Here is a 23888-nt window from a genome sequence, read left to right on the forward strand (position 1 = left end):
ATTGCAACTTATAACCATAACTTTAATGTGGTGTAGTCTACACTTGAAGTATTCATAATTAAGTCCTGACTATAGACTAATGAAGAACAGATCATAGATCTGCAATTTCTTAAGCCAAAGTCTGATCATTTTACTTTCAAAACCTGTAAAATTACTATTACTGGTTGTTTGTCAATGGCTCTACTGAGGAGGGTACACTGGTTCCTGTCAGATCACTGAAGTTAAACACCATCAGGCATGACTAGTTGTTGGATAGGTGACCGTCCAGGTATGCCACATGCTGTTGATAATTTTCCCTTTGCCTTTATGATGTGGGGGGCAGAAGGGATGGTGGCATCAAGTCCCCAATCACCAGACTTTGTGCCAATGGTCTGGATTCAATTCCAAACCTCTCCTTGTTGTCTCATGAAGTGAGGACGTGAGACATTGTTGATGGTGATCTGTCAAATAGATAGAGACATTGTACTTGGCAGCCCCCTTGGTGCTCTTCAAGAGGAGTAGGCTATGTGACAGCATTGTATTACCCACACTCACACAAACACACACACACACACACACACACACACACACACACACACACATGTATTACAGCCATCTACACTTAACAGATACTCTTACACACACAGCTCTCATACTTCCCAAGGAAAAGATGCCTAAAGGCGTGAAGGATAGGAAAAACTTTCCAATTATGTGGCTGAACCTGCTATTTGGGGCCCCTGGGCATTCATGACATAAAACTTCACTTTTTTACTGGTTGTTTACAAAGAATATAGTTAGTTAAGCATAAATCTCTGAATTGTAAGGTTATAAAACACTTTATTAGATAAACTACAAATACCAGATACTAATAATACTGTTACAGCTCCTCAAGCTTAGGGGTTGTAATATGTCAGAATGACTGAGAGGTATGGTTTGTTTGGGAGAGAGGAAAGACTCATGCTGAAGTGTGCAGAGAAACACAGGCAATTGTGTCATTGGCTTGATTACATTTAAGATACAAAGTGAGCCTTCAGCTGAAGTCAGCAATGGCACCATGTACCATGCACTTGGCACCGGGCACCGTGTGTTAGCACCAATGCGAATTCTGGAATCTGCAGCATTGGCATCTGCTTGCCCATTCTTGCAGACATAGCAATCCACTCGTGTCATGGCTAAGTGGCCACTGTGTGCGTTAACTGTGCCCGTGGCCTGGAACATGACTGAATGATCCCTCAACCATAGCTTGTGGACCCCATGTACAGAACTGAAGGAAAGCAGTCAGATGCTGCCATTGTAGTGAGCCTTAGCAGCTCTAGCTGTCAGCCCAGGGCAGCTCACTCAGTGCCCGCAGACAGCTGTGCATCCTGGAGGATACAGCTTCATGCCCTTTCCCTATCCTTGCGGACAACAACTTGCAGACCACTGGATATGCCACCCAGAGAGCAGAGGCTAACAGCCCTCTGACTCCTTGTGCTGGTGTAGCTGCAAGGTGAGATGCATCCCGCCACACCATTGAGGCATCTGTGCAGCACAGCAGAGGATCGAGGTAGCTTCAGCAAGCTGGTTGGCCACCCATATTCATCACCAAAAGGTCATTGTTGTTGGTCTCAAACTTAAATAATTGCCATTTTATCCACTTATAGACATGGACAAAATGGTGAAATGACTGCCTGCTTTGAGCCTCTGGGTTCACTTATTTATATGTCTTTTACCTATGCCTCTGGTGTAGCTCCTCTCGAGGGGGGAAGTGAAGCTCTTTGATAATGACAACATCAGCTTTCCACAGTACACTTTGGCCGACACAAAGGTCCTTAGGCACTGGTGTAACAGCAATGTATGGATTCTTCACAGCACATCAGTGCCCTGTGCTGCCATGATTACTTCACATTTATACACAGTGCTCACCGGGCCATAATTTGTAGCCTGTGAGTGGTGTTGTAAACCTGGCTCACAGAATTGTTTGTAAAATATCAACCTCACCTATGGCTGCCATCCAATATACCACTTGGTCACTGAACTACTGTCTTCTAGCAATAGCTGCGTGAGATTTATGAGGATTTCCCAAATCCATGTGTGTACTCGTTTGAGGCGCAACAACACTAATAGAATTACCTAGCCACACAGAACATAATCATATGCAATAGTATTACCTAGAAATTTAAGAATTAAGAAACCAAACATACAGCAGATAATACAGATTAGTATTTCACTAGTTAAGTATAGTATTTATAATGGTTTTTATCATTGTGAACTTACATTGAAATAAACTATTGCAAAATAATCTACTCATAAACTCTAATGAATGGAGAATATATAGCAATGATAGTAGGAAATAATTTTGACCAGTTGATAGAATAGAAGAGGACCTTGCACAGAAAATGAGTTTTGGAAACAGCACTACAACAGCCCCTGACCTGTGGATGTCACTGGACTTAACAAAGTGTATTGTCCTTCAGAGGGTTTATTCAAAAATGTACCTTCTGTATTAAAGCAAAATTGACTGATCAAATACAAAGTATTTCAGTTTAAAATCAAACCAAAATTCCAATGTTGTTTTAAGTCATTAAATCATCATAATGTTAATCTTTAATGAAAACAAAATAATTCAGACCATATCCTACCCAAATGTGAATTATAGCACAAATCTCAAATCGTTAAATCATTATATGCATCGAATTCCCTAGCATTAATCATTGCATAGCAGAATAAAGAAGTTAACTGGCATATTTTTGACATAATCCTCTGTTGGTTACTGCATGGCCCGTATAGTAAAAAGGTTAGCATAACAGCATATTTGTCCATAGTGCAATGATTCCCTACAACTATCTATCACATAACATAAATAATAATTAAATCAACATATGATCAATATTTTGTAACATTAATCATTGAATTGTGTAGTTACCAAACTAATCAGTGCAACTAATCACTTTTTCACATAATGAAAATTAATAAACTATTTATTATCCTTACTACAAACCATGACATTGCATAATCAGTAGAGAATTCTGAATTGCAAATCTTACTTCTCAGCATAAGATATAAGAATGTATAAAGCATTACACATTTCTAGGAAGACATCAATTTTATCACAAGTACAGTGGTTGGACAAAAATGTGGAAGAACCACAAGAAATGCATAAACTAAACTCTGGCTGGACATGCCATGAAGGCCCAATGGTACTGACCAGCCTCCATGTCATCCTCAGCCCATAGGTGTCACTGGATGCAGATATGGAGGGGCATGTGGTGAGCACACTGCTCTCCCAGTCGTACATCAATTTACTAGACTGGAGCCACCACTTTTCATTCAAATAGCTCCTCAGTTTGCCTCACAAGGGCTGAATGCATCCTGTTTGCCAAAAGCACTTGGCAGACTGGATGGTCTCCCATCCAAGTGCTGGCCCAGCCCAACAGCACTTAACTTTGGTGATCTGACAAGACCTGGTGTTACCACTGTGGCAAGGCCATCAGCACATGAAATGCATGCTTGAAAATAAATGCAAATGCCAGCCAAACTTGCAGGTGGCACAGTTGTATTTGATTATAAATGACACCTTTGCCATTCCCTCAATATGTTGCGAGTGTGAGTCATTGTTCAGAACAGCGTTCTGCATAGTTGTGATTGCATTATGTCAGAGCTAAGCGAATTCAAACATGGGCAAATTGTTGATACTCATATGGTGGGTACTTTCACAACAAAGGTAATGAAGTGATTGGCGTTTCAAGAGGCACTGAATTGCTTTATACTGCGTATAGAGGAAGTGAAAAAACATCACCCACTATGCCAAAATGTAGATGAAAGTGTGTGTTGAGTGATCATGGCAAACGGTTATTGAAGAGGATTGTATTGAAAAATAAGTGGATGATAGCTGCAAAAGTGATTGCAAAACTAGAGATTGCACTTGTGAACCCTGCCAGAATGAACACAACATGAAGGGAGCCCCATAATTTTGGAATTGTAGGGCAAGGTGTAAATCCAAAACCACAAATCAATGATGCAAATCCCCATAACAGGAAAACTTGGCAATAAAGCCATAAAATCTACACTAAGAAGCAATGTAAAAACTAATTTGCTCAGATAAGTCTTGTTTCACACTGTTTCAACTTTTGGCTGAGTTTATGTCTTGTGAACACCATTGCGAACCTATGATGTAGACTGCTTGCTGCCAAGAGTGAAGCAAGGCAGGAGCTCAGTGATGATTTGGACAGCCATATCATGGCATTCCATGGGTCCAGTGGTTACTCTGCAAGGTCACATTACTGCCGAAGACACAACCATTTTGTTTGATCAGGTCCATCCCATGGTGATGCTGTGTTCCAAGATGACATGGCCCTCATTCACACAGCCAGTATTGTCCAGAACTGATTTTGTGAGTATGAGGGTGAATTGTCTCACCTTTATTGGTCACAAAAGTCACCAGTTCTTAATGTTATTGAGAGAGAAGGATGCATTATTGCTATTCATCTCCATCATCGTTACCTGAACTTTCCACTTTTTGTAGGAAGAATGGTATAAGATTTGCTTGAAAACCATACAGGACCTGCATTTATCCATTCTGAGATGAGTGGAAGCTGTTTTTACCGCCAATAGTGTTTCTAAACTGTATTAGGCATGGTAATGTATTGTGTTTTTGATGTTTCCTTATCCTTGTCCACCCCCTGTAGATTATAATATTTACTAAGTAAAGTTCAACAGAGAATTAATCTTTATATAATCACTATAAGAATTATTAGTTCTCAGCTTTCAGAGTACACCAGAAATCTAGCTTAAAACAGTTAAGTGTAATAAATAATCATTAATAAGTCTTGGCACAACATAATTTCTCACTTGAACCTCAGTATTACAAAATTACTAGTTCATACAATGAGTAAAGAAAGTAAAAAGTTTTTTTTTGTTCTCCCACCTATGAAGATAAACCTGTATAAATTGCATTTGTTTCTCTACTGTTCATTAATCTGATAGGTGATTTCCTGTGTTTCTTAGTTGTTACAATCTGTGGTACCTTTTCCATGAATTATACATAATTCTGCTTCTACACTTTACCTTTAGTCTTCTTCTCACACCCATTTGTTCAAAGAAGCTATAGAAATACACAAACGTGAGAAGAACTTCAACAAGAAAGAAGAAATCCTCAAGGCAAATGGATCCTGGCTTCCCATGCTGCATTGAATGATTGTTGCAGGCAGCAAGAGAAGTGTGTCAGAAAAGACTACAGAGAAGCCCTTGGATGTTGGTGTGTCAGGTACACATAGTCTATGGCCATGAGCTTGGCTCCAGCCCACCACTGGCAATGGAGGATGAAACTCTGAAAATGCCAGCCACTCATGCTGGAAAAACATCAGAAAAATCATCAGACAAATGTTGGCCGAAGAACCTGAGACAAAAGCCAACAGCCAGTTTGTCAACATGTGGGCATGAAAGCCTGAACTATTTTGTGTTACACCTCTGTGGGGAGGAGATTTACAGATTGTACCAATGTCTTGACCAATGATGGAAGAAGAAAGTGTGATTGATGACCTCTTTCACCTTTCTGTCACGGTGCCAGGATGAAGATGTTATATTGAAGTTCTTGAAATGTAAGGGCCTATTCACCACCACAAGAGCGCATCATATCTATGACAGAATGGAACAAGCTTTTCTTCATGAGCTAATTCATGCAACATGGAAAGACTTGGCAAGAACAGATGAGGAACTTTTGGACTTTTTCCTTCAACTAAGTAGCAGAATGCATTGAGACAACTGAGACAAGATTGACAGCATCACTCACAGGAGCATGCATAATGAATTTGGGCACTGCACGGAGTGACAGAAGAAAAACTTTGCAAGGTGCCAAAAGCAGACTGACAAAGTGATTTCTGACATGTCATGCACAGTGGTCAACCCCTCTGAATGACAATTGACTGAAGTGAAAGTGTCTGTCCTTCAAAAAGGAGGAAATTTCACTACCATCCCGACAACTATACCTGTGGAGGACATCATTGCTAATACCAAAACGGCCATTCAGACCATTCCTTGTGAAAGAGCAAAGGAAATATGCACTGAAACAGTTAGGATACTGCACCGAGCAAAGCCACCAGCTTGGAACCTAAAGAAAGAAGAGATATAAGCTATTAAGAATCGTAATGCTGACAAGAGTATATTGATACTGCCTGCCGATAATGGAAATGCAACAATCGTAATGAAGACTGAAGATTATGAGCAGAAGATCCTGGTTCTATTAGGTCTGATGACATACCAAAAACTAAGCACGGATCTGATGCAGCGTATCACATGGAATATGAATCGGTTAATGAAGGTGTCTTCTCTGCCAGAAGACATACAGAGGAACCTGTGCAACACAGAAACCCTACCACATTGGCTGTATGGATTACCTAAGATCCACAAAAATAACATTCCACTAAGACTGATTGTTAGCACTCCTGGCTCACTGACATATAAAGTGGCAAAACACTTGGCCTCTCTGCTCCAGCTGTGCATGGGAAAGACTGACACACACATAAAGGACTCAAGACATTTTCTTGAAAGCTGAAGAAACTAAAACTTGCACCAAATGATGTCCTGGTCATGTCTAATGTTGTTTTGTTGTTTATAAAAGTGCCACTGAGTGACTCTCTGGAGCACACTGGTTCTGTTTTCCCGCAAGACATCATAAAGCTCTTTCATGAATGTCTTACCAAAAGGTACTTCACATTGAATGGCAACTTTTACGAACAGCTGGAAGGCATCGCCATGTTTAGTCCTATTAGTCCAGTCTTCATAGAACATATTGAAGCACAGGCGCAGGACTTGGCACCATGTAAACCTAAGGTGTGGTACAGATACAATTATGATACCTTCGTTGTGTGGAGCCATGGTGAGGAACAGCTCGGTGACATCCTCAGACACCTGAACAGCCTCCATACCAAGATAAAATTTACCGTGGAAGTATAAAAGGACAAAAAACTACCATTTCTAGATGTGCTGGTCACAAGGGATGGTGAAAACCTGGAACACAGTGTGTATCAAAAACCCACACACAAACAGACCGATACCTGCACAAACTATCAAATCATCACCTGAACCAGGAAAGAGGCATGATTACTATGTTCATAATGTGAGCAAGATGAAAAACAAAATTAATATTAACATAGTGTTTGCCACAGTAATTCCAAGTACTTATTAGGTACCATGCATTGCTTAGCTTCTTTTATATATTTTCTTTGTGTATTTCCCATCTAAACCAACCTGGAACTGAATTCTTAGAAATGTTATGCTCTTTATTGACTGACTAGTTTTGTCATTGTACTGTATGTTTATATTGTTTTTCTTATTACTTGGTCTGTGGAAGTTTGAAATTATTCTTTTTCTTCATTGTCAATTCCTATATTGTTATTGAAGCTGTTCCACACATTGCTCAAATTACCTTTAAACATTCTTCCCTCTGACTGACACACCTGTGTCATTTACAAAGTGAATAATATTTTGGCAATATTTATTTGATATAAAGAGGTATGAAAAGATCCCAAGAAAAGGTTTTTGGGGTACACTATGTTTAATACATTCACTGACAGAACTATGTTAATTTAAATTGACATTTTGGAAAATCCACGATGGAATGTAACAGTATTATGAGAAGGAAAGCTGCTACTCACCATATAGCGGAGATGCTGAGTCGTAGTGTGAAAATCTTTTTGTTGTGCCTATCTATGACTCAGCATCTCTGCTATATGGTGAGTAGTAACTTTCCTTCTCATAATCTTGTTAAATTGACATTTTCATACAACTGGATATAAAACAACTATTTCTGTCCAGTCTGGTATTCCGTAGGTGTCCATAGTGTGGAGTTTGTAATTTAATGTGTTGTGATCAGTAAGAAAATCTTTGGGGAGGTCAAGCCATACACTAGTGGAGGACATTACTTAAAATCAGAAATCTAAGTTGATTTACTTGTTATGACAACATATTGTGCTGTGGAAAGTAATTGGTGTTTATGCAGGAAGTCTGAGAGTCTATTTTGGAAAAAAAATGTAGTATATTTGAGGAACCAAGTGCATTTGCTCACATATAACTTATTAGATGAATCCATTGAAATGCCCCATTTTATCAGGCAATTGCTGTGGTTATAGAATTGGGTGTAGTAAATTACAAGTTTTTTTTGTAATTCATTTAGGTTTTTATTGGAGCAGCAGCATTCATCATAAATGATGCTCATAAACTGAAAGTGAATTTTACTTTTCCTCTGGGTACTGTCACATACACTTTCTTATCTGCACGACCTCGAGAGCTGAGTAGAGCTGGGCTCTTCATACGTCCATTTGGAAATGATGTAAGTAACATGTAAATGACTCAGTATGTTGCTTTTTATGTTTATTATTTTAAATGAAACATGTTTAGCTCTCTACGGTTTCTTTCTTTCTTATAATGAGTTACGAAAAAATCTTGTACAGTATTTCTTGCCATCTTAGTGTGGTCTCTTGCTGTTGTAAGTAATGTCCAAACACTAAGTGTTCCTATGATAGATGTTTTTAGCTGTCTCATATCTCCTTTATTATTATTTTTTTAGCATCCAATAGATCACACATGTGATACAGGATTTGTCATTTGATTACACGTAACACATAACAACACATCCACATAATAGATTGACAAACATATACAAACAGCAAACAAATTACATAGACATAGTACATAAGTAGTGTACAAGAACTTATTACCCAAAAAACAAAAGTACGTGCTCATGATAAACAATTTTAGATCATGAACTATGCCTTATACACAAAACGTATTACGGATATACACAAAACGTATTACGGATATTTAACAGATTTTTCCTAAGTACCATAATTACAAAGTTAAGAACATCATTAAATTAGTTTGAATTTTTAGAAAAATAAGTACAGGTTTCAATCCACAGTCTGAGACAGGTATTCATTTACACTGTAGTAGCATTTTTCCATCAAGTATTTTTTTACTTCATGCTTGAAATTATTTTTGCCTTTCAATTCTTTAATTTGAGATGGAAATGCATTTAAAAGCTTTATTCCTAAGTGGCTAACATGTTTCTGACTTCTAGTTTTTGCTACATAGGGAATGTGGAAGTCTTTACAATGCCTTGTATTGTGATCATAGTAGCTTGAGTTGGTTTGGAGATCACAGTTATTTTTACTTATCATTTCCAGGCATTTAAAAATATATATTGATGGTATTGTAAGTATCTTTAGTTGTCTGAATAAGTGTCTACAGTGGGTTTGTGGTGGGCTGTGTGTCATGATACGAATAGCTCTTTTTTGCATAATAAAAATGTCATTTAGTCTTGACCTGGTTTTTCCCCAAAAACTTATGCCATAGCTTGCAACTGATTGGAAATAACTAAAGTACACTGCTCTAATACATTCTTTGCTGCATACCTCAGATATTATTCTAAAGGCAAAACATGCTGAGCTAAGTTTCTGGGTAAGATATACACTGTGTTCATTCCAGTTTAAATCTTGGTCAGTTCGCATTCCCAGAAACTTTGTGGTGCACACTTTTTGTATTTGTTTGCTATTCAGCATAAGGCACATATTTTCCCCTTGACGCTTGCTTCCATACTGTATAAAGTTTGTTTTCTTTGTATTTAATGTCAGCTTATTTCAATAAAACCATGACTGTATGTATGAGAGCATTTTCTCTGATGTAGTACACAATGATTCTTTTATATCACTAATTATGATACTCGTGTCATCTGCAAATAGTAGAATTTTGGCTGAGCTGTCTGGAGCCTGTATATCATTGATATAAGTTAGAAATAACAATGGGCCAAGAATGCTGCCCTGTGGAACACCTATTTCAATTTGTTTTGGTTCAGATATGAGTTTAAAATTATGAAGATTGTTGGATGACCTCAGCTCAACAACTTTGACCCGTTTTGCAGATAAGATTCAAACCATTTTTTAACAGTACCCTTGATGCCTATTGCTTCAAGTTTCTCTAGTAATATTACATAGTTCACAATATCAAAGGCTTTGGATAAATCCAGATTAATTCCAACAACCTGTTTATTTGACTCCAAATTTCTTACTATTTCTGTTGTTTAGTCCAATATGGCTGTTTCCATACTGTGCCCTGCTCGAAGGCCATGTTGACTGTTATTTATTAGTTTATGTTTTTCTAGATATTTTGTAACCCTGATTTTCATTAATTCCTCAAGTATTTTGGAGAAGGCCGGGAGGAGAGATATAGGTTGGTAATTTTCTATTTTATGTCTGTCACCATTTTTGTATAGAGGTATCACTTTAGAGATTTTAAGTTTGTCCGGAAATACCCCTTCACTAAGGGACAAGTTTGCTATGTGCACTATAGGTTTGACAACACATGGAGCAATTTTCTTAATTATTGATACAGGTACATCATCCAACCCAGAGGTCATTTTGGATTTCATGCATTTAATGACTTTTAGAACTTCATGCTCATCTGTTGGGATTGCCATCATGCTGGTATTTACCATTGGAGTCGTCACTGTTGGTTGTTGCTTAAATTTACTACTTACAGTAAGCGGAATATTTACAAAATAATTGTTTACATAGTTTGCCATGGCTTCTTTTTCTATGGGAATATTTTCATTATTTTTAAGATTGATTTCCTGTTCTTTAGTTTGACCCCCAGTTTCTTTTTTTACCATTTTCCACATCATTCTGGACTTGTTACTAGCCTGCCTTATTAATCTGTCATTACTTAATAATTTTGCTTTTGCTATTACTTTGCGGTAAGTCTTTTTGTATGTCCTCACATACTCAACAAACTGCTGATCATGACGTGTTTTTAACTTTAAACTTAGTAATTTCATGGTTTCACTTGACTTTTTAATTCGGTGTAATCCAGGTCCCTTTGGATCCAGATGATCTATAACTCAAAAGCTTTTTTGGGAAACACATTTCAAAGTATGTCATAAAAGTGGAAGCAAATATATTGTAAGCATCATTTGTGTTTGTTTGTGCCAGGACCTCTGACCAAACTGCATTTTTTAAATTATTTTTGAACTGATTACAATTTTCAGTAGAGAAAAATCATTTTTACTACTTTTTATTTTCCTCCTCCTTGGGAGTTGCAGTGAGATTAAAGGTTAGTGCATTATGATCTGATAATCCTATATTCACATTTGTAACTGCAACTTCATGTGTGTCCACATTTGAGATGTTATCTATTAGGCTTTCACTGGCATCTGTTGTTCTAGTGGGAGCTGATATGTGGGGGAACATGTTGAAGCTTTTTAGTATGTCTAAAAACTTGTTTTTTACTGGACTCTGGACCAATAGATTAATATTAAAGTCACCACAAAGAATTATGGTAGAGTTCTCATTTGAGAAAATATTGAGCATTTCTTCCAAATTCTTAAGAAAGACTTCAGTATCTCCAGATGGTGACCTGTAAATTGCTGCAACAATTACTTTCTTCTTTAAACTATATAACTGAATGGCTACTGCCTCAAAATCCTTTTCTATGATTAATGGTTTAGCCTTGTATCTTAACTTAAATTTAAGCTTGGGATTTAGATAAATGCATACACCACCACCTTTGGCATTTTGCCTACAGTACTGACCGGCAAGTTTGTATTGGCTTAAGTTTATGCTGTTTAGTTCACTGTCCCTGCACCAATGTTCCATAACACATAAACAATCAATATGGTCACTATTTGCGGCTACCTCAAGCTCAAGGTACTTGTTTTTAAGGCACTGAATGTTCAGACTCATAATTCTTAGCTGATTTGAACAATCTGACTGACCTGCGACTTTACACTCTGTTGATGCATTTTCTCTTACACTGTTACAAGATTTCATACCTTGTTGTAGGTTCCTCTGCTTGCAAACATTTCCCTGTTTTGTGCTGTTGTTCACTGTTTTGCCCCAGTAAAAATCCTGGCTTCTCAAGGGTGGCTACCTTTCTTCTGGTGTGATGACTGCTCCTATTACCACTGCTGTTGCTGTGTGCCGTTGCAGTGAATGCCAGTGATTCTGGTTGCTTGGTTGTTGATGTTGGAACTACTGCTTCTGATGTTGCTGTGACTGCTAATGATTGTGGTTGGTTGGTTTTTGATGCTGTAACTATTGCTTCTGTTGTTAGTTCTGCTGCTGCTAATGTTGGTCCAATAGTAGGTTCCTCTGTTGCTACTGCTTTTTGGATGGTCCATTTGCGTGCTGCTGCTGTTTGTGCTGGTGTTTCTACTATTGGAGATTTATACCATCCCAGTTCAGTGGCTGTCGCTTTCTAATTACATTTAATTGCTGCCCTTATTAAGGTTCCTAACCTGGCCTTCCCATTTCTGTCAAGGTGAAGCCCATGTTTCGTAAAACATTCTCTATCAAGTGTGCTTGAGTCAATTAATTTCACATTGCTGAATAGCCTACAACTACTTTTAAGTTTCGCATTAATTCTGTGAATTTCCTTATTCACACATGACCATTCAGGTAAATCATGCCTGTGGGTAAAGTTCACCAGTAAAATGTTTGTATTTGACAGTACTAGCAAAACACTCAAGAGCTGTTTATACATTTTCATAGCATTGTTTTCGTAAATGTCTTTAGCTCCAGCACAAATTACAACACTGTCATGCTTGTCTTAGTTATATTTTACGATGTTTTTTGTCACTTCTTTGAAACCAGTACCTGGTTTAACCATGCCTGTGACTGTCGTTGATTTACTATTTACTTGCAGTTCTTGAGAAATTCCTTTGGCGTGACTATCTCCAAAGATGTCGACTTTTGATTCTTTCTTCTTTGTCACACACGTTGGTTTTTGTTTATTTGTATTTTCACTTTGTTGCAAAACTTCGTATTTGTTTTTATCACCAAATGTGATAGATTTTATGGAGTTTGTTATTCTTTTAGTGGACAAGGGACTACCTTTGAGCGACACTTTTATCCACTCGGACGTTGTTTCACTGTCTTGCATCACTTCACTAGCATTTTGCTTATCCTTATTGCAGGCATCACTACTATTCGACAGAACACTATATCTGTTTTTAACTCCAATTATAAATTCATTTACTGCCTTTGATGCATGTCTATCTCTTCCTTTCCGCTTCTCATAACTCACCAGGTTCCCGTTTTGTGGCTTAATTGTTTTATCATTTAGAATATGGCACAACTTCTTCAGCTCACAGTTTTCATTAGTTATATGCGAAATCTCACGACTTAGAACATCTACAATTTTTTGTAAACTTGAAATGCGTTCGTTTAGTTTTTCGATTTCACTTTTACGGTTTTCACAGGATTCCTTTGCACATATGTTCTTATTTCAAAAACGTTACACCTTTCCAAATCCAGTCTTTTGTAAGTACACCTTCTATCATCTTGCAAATACTTATAGTCTGTGCTTCTTGCAGTGTACTGTTCATGTATCTTTACAGTGTTAACTATTACTGATCTTGAATTTTCATGAATTTCCAACAAAACATTAGTATTGTTTCAGCTTAATTTATTTCTATTTTTTTCAGATTTACAGATGAAGATACTTCTCTCCATCATTTTTTAAAGTATTGCATAAATTACTCTATTTGGAACACCATGTAGAAATACTAATATTCCAAATGCTGTACTGTTTGTGTTATATTATCCTTCTCTTAAGGTTTTTAGTCCTCAATGTTCCTTTCATGCAGCTTCATCAGCTGTTTCGTGTATGATCAATCATAATTTGTGTCACACATCATATACTTTGTTTGCAAGTGTTTCTGTTCTCCATATGTCTTTGATCACAAATTACTTTTGCAACAACAAGCACTCCATTTTCCCAGAATATTATCAAAACATAGTTTGTTATCACTCAGCAAAAATATTAAAGCTTGCCAGAGTGTCCTGTCTCATTTTCTGGAAAGAAGGAAGGTTATAATTAAATGTACTGTCATTATTGTTGAAGAAGGAACAAAAGTGTCAACTGCACAAGGATGTGCACGAAAATTAATCATGGCATTTGGGGGGTGGGGGGGAGATTTTGAGACAGTAGCCATCCAGTTGGTTGGTTGGTTGGTTTGGGGAAGGAGACCAGACAGCGTGGTCATCGGTCTCATCGGAATAGGGAAGGATGGGGAAGGAAGTCGGCCGTGCCCTTTCAGAGGAACCATCCCGGCATTTGCCTGGAGTGATTTAGGGAAATCACGGAAAACCTAGATCAGGATGGCCGGACACGGGATTGAACCGTCGTCCTTCCGAATGCGAGTCCAGTGTCTAACCGCTGCGCCACCTCGCTCGGTAGCCATCCAGTTATATAGTTTAAAGAAGAAAATAATTGTTGCAGCAATTTACAGGTCACCATCTGGAGTTACTGAAGTCTTTCTTAAGAATTTGGAAGAAATGCTCAACATTTTCTCAAATGAGAACTCTACCATAATTCTTTGTGGTGACTTTAATATCTTCTGAACAGATAAGCAAGTATAGACAGTGGGCCCTTTGTAACATTCTCATTCAAACAGTTATGTGTAGTTTATTTTTGTTGCTAGATCATTTTTTACAATGGTAATAGACATGTAATGTAGCCAGATTTATACTGAATAAACAAAATTAACTAGGAACTTATCATTTTATCATTGATACACAAAAACAAGATTTGAAATAATAATAATAACAGATAATCGATATGAACCAGCTATTGTTAAAAGAAAAGGCAGAAATACATTTTTTGATGCACAGTAATGATAAATACTGACAGTCAGCATTAATTTACGCAAGAATCTTGCATACGTAAAGAAAGCTGATGAAGTTAAATATTTATGCTTCACTGAGAATATACTAATACATTCACACAAATGGAAAATTATTTTTAAAATCATATATGTAAGCCATATTACAGAAAATATTTAGACATGTAGACATATTGAAAACTGTTTGAAATTGTATTTGTGCAAATACACTGAATCAGGAACATAAATTTCAACTAGGTCTATATGTTCTCAGCTTTATTATCGGCACTACACTTGGGTCTTCCTTTTTCCTTCTTTCAGGAAGTTTGTTCCATACAAAAAAGAAGTATTTTGCTCCACATTTCTCATCTTATATACAATTCCACTCCTAGCCTATCTTTCCTTAGAATATGAGTCATAAATGTTATTTGCTGTGTAACAAATTGCATGAATTTTAACAACATGGTGGCAATCTGTTTAATATTGGATGTGGTACCCATAATTAAGATGCAGATAAGAACTACTATGTACAGGTACTGAACTTAAAGTTTATTGCTGTATTAATTACGTTGTTGTTGTTGTTGTTGTGGTCTTCAGTCCTGAGACTGGTTTGATGCAGCTCTCCATGCTACTCTATCCTGTGCAAGCTTCTTCATCTCCCAGTACCTACTGCAACCTACATCCTTCTGAATCTGCTTAGTGTATTCATCTCTTGGTCTCCCCCTACGATTTTTACCCTCCACACTGCCCTCCAATACTAAATTGGTGATCCCTTGATGCCTCAGAAGATGTCCTACCAACCGATCCCTTCTACTGGTCAAGTTGTGCCACAAGCTTCTCTTCTCCCCAATCCTATTCAATACTTCCTCATTAGTTATGTGATCTACCCATCTAATCTTCAGCATTCTTCTGTAGCACCACATTTAGAAAGCTTCTATTCTCTTCTTGTCCAAACTATTTACCATCCATGTTTCACTTCCATACATGGCTGCACTCCATACAAATACTTTCAGAAATGACTTCCTGACACTTAAATCTATACTCGAAGTTAACAAATTTCTCTTCTTCAGAAACGCTTTCCCTGCCATTGCCAGTCTACATTTTATATCCTCTCTACTTCGACCATCATCAGTTATTTTGCTCCCCAAATAGCAAAACTCCTTTACTATTTTAAGTGTCTCATTTCCTAATCTAATACCCTCAACATCACCCGACTTAATTCGACTACATTCCATTATCCTCGTTTTGCTTTTGTTGATGTTCATCTTATATCCTCCCTTCAAGACACTGTCCATTCCGTTCAACTGCTCTTCCAAGTCCTTTGCTGTCTCTGACAGAATTACAATGTCATCGGCGAACCTCAAAGTTTTTATTTCTTCTCCATGGATTTTAATACCTACTCCGAATTTTTCTTTTGTTTCCTTTATTGCTTGCTCAATATACAGATTGAATAACACCGGGGAGAGGCTACAACCCTGTCTTACTCCCTTCCCAACCACTGCTTCCCTTTCATGTCCCTCGACTCTTATAACTGCCATCTGGTTTCTGTACAAATTGTAAATAGCCTTTCGCTCCCTGTATTTTACCCCTGCCACCTTTAGAATTTGAAACAGAGTATTCCAATCAACATTGTCAAAAGCTTTCTCTAAGTCTACAAATGCTAGAAACGTAGGTTTGCCTTTCCTTAATCTTTCTTCTAAGATAAGTCGTAAGGTCAGTATTGCCTCACGTGTTCCAGTATTTCTACGGAATCCAAACTGATCTTCCCCAAGGTCAGCTTCTACTAGTTTTTCCATTCGTCTGTAAAGAATTCATGTTAGTATTTTGCAGCTGTGGCTTATTAAACTGATAGTTCAGTAATTTTCACATCTGTCAACACCTGCTTTCTTTGGGATTGGAATTATTATATTCTTCTTGAAGTCTGAGGGTATTTCGCCTGTTTCATACATCTTGCTCACCTGATGGTAGAGTTTTGTCAGGACTGGCTCTCCCAAGACTGTCAGTAGTTCTAATGGAATTTTGTCTACTCCCGGGTTCTTGTTTCAACTCAGGTCTTTCAGTGCTCTGTCAAACTCTTCACGCAGTATCGTATCTCCCATTTCATCTTCATCTACATCCTCTTTCATTTCCATAATATTGTCCTCAAGTACATTGCCCTTGTATAGACGCTCTATATACTCCTTCCACCTACCTGCTTTCCCTTCTTTGCTTAGAACTGGGTTTCCATCTGAACTCTTGATGTTCATACAAGTGGTTCTCTTATCTCCAAAGGTCTCTTTAATTTTCCTGTAGGCAGTATCTATCTTACCTCTAGTGAGATAAGCCTCTACATCCTTACATTTGTTATCTAGCCATCCCTGCTTAGCCATTTTGCACTTCCTGTCGATCTCGTTTTTGAGACGTTTGTATTCCTTTTTGCCTGCTTCATTTACTGCATTTTTATATTTTCTCCTTTCATCAATTAAATTCAATATTTCTTCTGTTACCCAAGGATTTCTACTAGCCCTCGTCTTTTTACCTACTTGATCCTCTGCTGCCTTCACTATTTCATCCCTCAAAGCTACCCATTCCTCTTCTATTGCATTTCTTTCCCCCGTTCCTGTCAATTGTTCCCTTATGCTCTCCCTGAAACTCTGTACAACCTCTGGTTCTTTCAGTTTATCCAGGTCCCATCTCCTTAAATTCCCACCTTTTTGCAGTTTCTTCAGTTTTAATCTACAGGTCATAACCAATACATTGTGGTCAGAGTCCACATCTGCCCCTGGAAATGTCTTACAATTTAAAACCTGGTTCCTAAATCTCTGTCTTACCATTATATAATCTATCTGATACCCTTTAGTATCTTTGGGGTTCTTCCATGTATACAACCTTCTATCATGATTCTTAAACCAAGTGTTAGCTATGATTAAGTTGTGCTCTGTGCAAAATTCTACCAGACGGCTTCCTCTTTCATTTCTTAGCCCCAATCCATATTCACCTACTATGTTTCCTTCTCTCCCTTTTCCTACACTCGAATTCCAGTCACCCATGACTATTAAATTTTCGTCTCCCTTCACTATCTCAATAATTTCTTTTATTTCATCATACATTTCTTCAATTTCTTCGTCATCTGCAGAGCTAGTTGGCATATAAACTTGTACTACTGTAGTAGGTGTGGGCTTCGTATCTATCTTGGCCACAATAATGCGTTCACTATGCTGTTTGTAGTAGCTTACCCGCATTCCTATTTTCCTATTCATTATTAAACCTACTCCTGCATTACCCCTATTTGACTTTGCGTTTATAACCCTGTAGTCATCTGAGCAGAAGTCTTGTTCCTCCTGCCACCGAACTTCACTAATTCCCACTATATCTAACTTTAACCTATCCATTTCCCTTTTTAAATTTTCTAACCTACCTGCCCGATTAAGGGATCTGGCATTCCACGCTCCAATCCGTAGAACGCCAGTTTTCTTTCTCCTGATAACAACATCTTCTTGTGTAGTCCCCGGCCGGAGATCCGAATGGGGGACTATTTTACCCAAGAGGACGCCATCATCATTGCACCATACAGTAATGCTGCATGCCCTCGGGAAAAATTACGGCCGTAGTTTCCCCTTGCTTTCAGCCGTTCGCAGTACCAGCACAGCAAGGCCGTTTTGGTTATTGTTACAAGGCCAAATCAGTCAATCATCCAGACTGTTGCCCTTGCAACTACTGAAAAGGCTGCTGCCTCTCTTCAGGAACCACATGTTTGTCTGGCCTCTCAACAGATACCCCTCCGTTGTGGTTGCACCTGCGGTACGGCTATCTGTATCGCTGAGGCACGCAAGCCTCCCCACCAACGGCAAGGTCCATGGTTCATGGGGGGGATTAATTACATAACCAACAATAATTGTAAATGATGAGCATGAATCTGAAAACTGTGTATATACCACACCTTTCTGTAAATTCTTTCACACTTAAATTTTACATTAATGGATAACCTGGTGCAAATGACACTGTTGAAAACAGTGTGTTTTTGATGATGCATTCTTTTATTAAACAATGGAAACTCCAGGTTGGAATATCAACAATGTAAGGGAAAGATAGATTGCTACTTAGCATAAAGAAGTCATGTTAAGCTGCAGACAGGCACAATTAAAAGACACTTACGCATTAACTTTTGGCTACAGCCTTTGTCATAAAAAGAAAGAGAAATGGACACACATTCATTCACACAAGAATATGCACATCATGTGGAAAGGAAGTACTGATCTGGAGGGGGCAGGGAGGGGGAAGGATAACACCAACCAAAGCTTTGGTGAAGGACTTGTTTTAATTGTTCCATCTGGGGTGATACTGGGTGACAAGGGAGGCATTCATTTGCTGCTGGTTCTTGGGGGTAGTGGGAGGATTGGGGCTGTGAGAGTAAATTACATGATAGGTCTGTTTTCAAACTAGGTAGGGGGGATAGTGCTTGTATGTGAAGACCTAGGTGAGACCCTCAGCGTACTGGGTGAGGGAGATGTCACTGCAGATACATCCCTGAGTGGCCAGGCTGTACGAGAGAGATTTTTTTGGTGTGTAAGGGATGACAGGAATCAAAATGCAAGTACTGTTTGTGGTTGACGTGTTTAATTGACAGAGGTGTGGGTGAAGTCTTCAGGGAGGAGAAGGTCAACATCAAGGAAGGTGGCATGCCAAGTTGAGGGGGACTAGGTGAAGTGGACTGGAGAGAAGGTATTGTGGTAGTGAAGGAATGAAGCCAGAGTGTCTTGGCCGTGAGTCTAGACCATGAAGATATCATCAATGAAGCTGAACCAGACTACGGGTTTGTCATTTTGGGAGGCAAGGAATGTCTGCTAGGTGGAAGGCCTCTGTTAGTTATCTGACTGCTCCACCTATAAACTCTGTCAGAGTAATCCCCTCCTACAGGTCCAACATAACCTCCAATCCATGGTTAAAGCCTTAGGCCCTTCCCAGAACCTCATCCCTTAATCTATTTCCCTCCCCACCCCTGCAACACCCCACACACCCACCTTTTACATGCTCACTAAAATCCATAAATCGAACAATCCTGGATGCCCCATTGTGGCTGGTTTTTGTGCCCTCACGGAAAAATGTCAGTCCTCATTGACCAACACTTTCAACCAACTGCCCATAATGTAGCCTCCCACATCAAAGATACCAACCCCTTCCTTCACCAACACTCCTCCAACCCTACTCGTTTACCTCCTGGATCCCTGCTTGTGACTGTCGACAATACCTCACCATACACCAACATCCCTCATGCTCAGGGTCTTACCACTATTGAACACTATGTTTTCTAGTGTCCTTCAGACTCCAAACTCACTACGTCATCCCTTATACAGCTAACCAACCTTATCCTAACTCACAACTTCTTCTTCTTTGAATGGAAGATATACAAATAAAATCTGCAGCACAGACATGGGCACTTACATGACACCCTCCTGTGTCAGTCTGTTTATAGGTTATCTAGAGAAGACATTCTTAGCTATCAAGAAGCCAGGCCACCTGTGAAAGCAGGCGTGTCATATACCAGCTCTGCTGCAATCACCTCACAGCTTTTTATGTTGGTATGACTACCAACCAGTTGACCACCAGGGAGAACAGCCACCACCAAACTGTGGCCAAAAGCAAAGTACATCACCCTGTGGCACAACATGCAGCTGAACATATCTTGCTTGATTTCAATGACTGCTTCACTACTTGAGCCATCTGGATTTTCCCCTCCACCACCTGCCTTTCTCAACTGTGGAGATGGAAGTTACCCTTGCAACACATTCTCTGCTCCCAAATTTACCCCAGGCTCAACCTTTGGTAACATACTCTCCCCACAACCTCCACCCAAAAGTTTCCACCCCCTCTGTCCTATCAACTCCTCCCTATTCTTGTCTCTCACCATCTGCTCCCTGCCAATGATGCATCCACCCATCTTTTATTGCTCCTCTCCTCCTTCACTTCATCCTCCCCCCCCCCCCCTCCCCTTCCCCACCTCCCTACCCTCCTGACGCTGGGCCTGTCGGCAATCTAGTCCCAGTACACTCCATCATACAGCACTCTTCTCTTCCACCACCCAAGGAATGCTATCCTTTGTCTGTCCCTGCCTCATCCACATTGGAGCTTCCATTCCACATGACAGTTGCATTCTTGTTCGAGTGGCCAAAGATGGCAGTCATGTGTGCATGAGGTGTGCTTGTTTCTGTGACTGAATGTGTGTGTGTGTGTGTGTGTGTGTGTACGTGTGTGTGTGTGTGTGTGTGTGTGTGTGTGTGTGTTTATCTTTTCTTCTGGTGGGGGCTGTGGCCAAAAGCTAATGTGTGTCTTTTAATTGCATATGTCTGCAGCTTAACATGTCATATTTATGGTAAGTAGAAATCTATTTTTCCCTCACATTGTTGTTATTTTATTAAGATCCTCATACAAAGAACTCATTGTAGTGTGATGGTTATGGGGACAATAATATAATTACATTTTCTTATTCTTAATGAAAAATGAAAACTAGTGCAAAAAAAAAAAAGGAAACTGAATGGATATTTATTTTATTCTCCAAAAGAATTTAAGTTTTAGTTTGGATCATAGGTACAATGAAATGTGAGAAAGTTTATCCCAAGATAAATCATGCTAATGTGGAACTGTTCACACATTTCCAACAAATCTTTTAAAGTAGCTTTTAAAAAGGCACTCCAATGTTTTACTGAATTTATGTGGATACTTTATGGGCTTCCTGTGCCACAATAGTTCTCACTGAAAACTGTACTTGTTATTAAAGAAAAGTAAAGGAAGCATTAAATCAAATGCTTCATACTTAGCAATATTTAGGCTATGATGCTTCATGGTATTTATACAGTCAACCCTAAGGACACAGTGGAGAACATAGATATATAACCATTGATGAGATAAGTCTCCTACTGTTTTGAAACTTTATTCCACCGTATCTCGTACTTCAGACTCAGATATAAAGATATATTCAGCAAATCAACAGCTGAACACCATGACAGCAAAAGTTCACTGATATGATCTGCACTCATTTTATAAGTGAGTACTATATGTTTGTAGAAACTTGGCAGATGACATAACTTTTCTATCCCTTGCAGACATGGCTATGTGTTGTGGCATCAGTACTGATGATGGCAATGTTATTGTACTGGATGAATCATCTAAGTGTGGTTCCCCGACTGAAAAAGGTCGATGGTCTTGCAAAAATGGTGAACTGCTTTTGGTACATGTATGGTGCCCTGTTACAGCAAGGTAAGGTGTAACTCAGTTTTGGTAAATTTAATTTACATCTTAATGTGTAAAATTTATTATAACCTAAAGTTAAAAATTGGATAATACACAGTTAAGCAATACCCAAGGAAAATGAAGGAACACAGCATCAAAACAGATTTTGTGACAAAAACAGCTAAGATACACAAGTATAAATTGAAATCTGAATTCTCACCACAAATAAGGAAATGAAATGAGTGTATAGCATTGTTGGCTGGCAGGCCCCTCTTCAGGGAAGTTCGGCCACCAAGTGCAAGCCTTATTTAATTCGACACCACATTGGGCAACTTGCATGCTGGTTGATGAGGATGAAATGATGATGAGGACAACACATCCAGTTCATGAGTTCTCCAAGAAAGCATGTTGTCACCCAGCTAAGTAGGCAGACACCATCAAATATGTGATAATATTTCATATTTTGGTTGCTAAAAACTTACTGAATATTTGCAATGAGATCATAATACTGTTATTCTGGAATATTTCTCATTATTTACACAGGACAGGCCTAGCTCATTTTTATAGCTTGATTGAATAATCTTTTTTCAAGGTAATATAAAAAAGTTAAAGGTTTTTACCCCTTAAGTGATCTTATCATATTATGATACTGAAACACCCATGATGAGTCTTTCTGACCTAAAATAAAAACATGAAAAAATTACAGTATTTCATTGCTCCATGAGACAGTTGTTCATAATATGCTATTTTATTTGTGTTTAAAAGGAAAAAGTGATTTAAATGCTTTGTGTGAATCTTTTACTTATAAATATGAGCAACTGCTTTTTATGCATGAAGTTTCACATTTTAAGACAATGAGACATAATACGAGGGCGGTTCAGAAAGTAACCTCCGATTGGTCACAGTGCGGGTTGTGGGGGGAGTAGCGACGCCATCTTTGCGTTCACGCACTCAACAGGTCAGTCGGCATCAAGCCGTGGTCGAGTGAACGTCGTACCTGCGCTAGTTTACTTTTTGTGGCAGTTTGAAATGTGTGCTGCAATAGAAAACCCCGCCAAATGTGAAGTGCGTGCAGTCATAAGGTTTTTTACAGCCAAAGGATATTCTGCAGCAGCTATTCATCGTGAGCTTTGTGCCGTGTACGGACCAAGAGTTATGAGTGAAGGAGTTGTCCGTGAATGGGTACGTTTATTTAAAAGTGGACGAGAAAACGTTCATGATGAAGAGAGGAGTGGTAGACCATCGTTGGTGACTGACAAACTCGTTCAGACAGTTGATGCAAAAGTTTGTGAAAATCGACGTTTCTCAATGTCGGAGTTGTCTACTGGTTTTCCACAGATTTCTAAGACTCCCTTGTACGAGATAGTGACAGCAAGATTGGGTTACCGTAAGTTCTGTGCACGATGGGTGCCCAAAATTCTTACCGACCACCACAAAACTCAAAGAATGGCCTCTGCATTAGACTTTCTGTCACGTTATGAGGACGAAGGAGAACCATTGTTAAACAGAATCGTGACCGGTGACGAAACCTGGATTAAGTACGTGAACCCTGAGACAAAAGAACAATCAAAGATGTGGGCACATTCAAATTCGCCTACCAAACCAAGAAAAGCCTCGCAAGACTTTTCTGCCAGAAAACTGATGGCAACGGTGTTTTGGGATGCCAAAGGGGTGTTGTTGGTTGAATTCATGGAAGGTGGTACGACCATTAATCAAGACGTGTACTGTGAAACAATAAAAAAGTTACGACGGGCTATACAGAACAAACGCCGTGGTATGCTGACTTCCGGTATCGTTTTTTTGCACGATAACGCCCGTCCTCACTCTGCTCGCAGAACAACGGCCCTTCTTGAGTCCTTCAAGTGGGACGTTATCAACCATCCACCTTACAGCCCAGACCTGGCGCCAAGTGATTATCACCTCTTCATGCATTTGAAGAAATGGCTCGGGTCACAGCGGTTTGATGACGACGAAGAGCTCAAAGATGCGGTCACAGGCTGGCTCCAGGCACAAGCGGGTGATTTTTATGCAGAAGGAATTTCAAAGCTTGTGAAGAGATACGATAAGTGCC

The 23888-nt window shown here is 38.9% G+C and overlaps 1 protein-coding gene across 1 annotated transcript in view; it reads left to right on the top strand.

Moving 5' to 3' along the window:
* The window catches only part of LOC124564982 (ionotropic receptor 93a), a 308796-nt gene that overhangs the window by 215559 nt on the left and 69349 nt on the right, over window positions 1-23888 (top strand). Inside the window, exons 11-12 of the mRNA XM_047131014.1 lie at window positions 8132-8287; window positions 21691-21844. Coding sequence (XP_046986970.1) covers window positions 8132-8287; window positions 21691-21844 — 310 coding nt within the window. The remainder of the gene's footprint in view (window positions 1-8131; window positions 8288-21690; window positions 21845-23888) is intronic.

This window comes from Schistocerca americana, chromosome 1 (assembly GCF_021461395.2).
Source record: "Schistocerca americana isolate TAMUIC-IGC-003095 chromosome 1, iqSchAmer2.1, whole genome shotgun sequence".
Classification (NCBI taxonomy): Eukaryota; Metazoa; Arthropoda; class Insecta; order Orthoptera; family Acrididae; genus Schistocerca; species Schistocerca americana.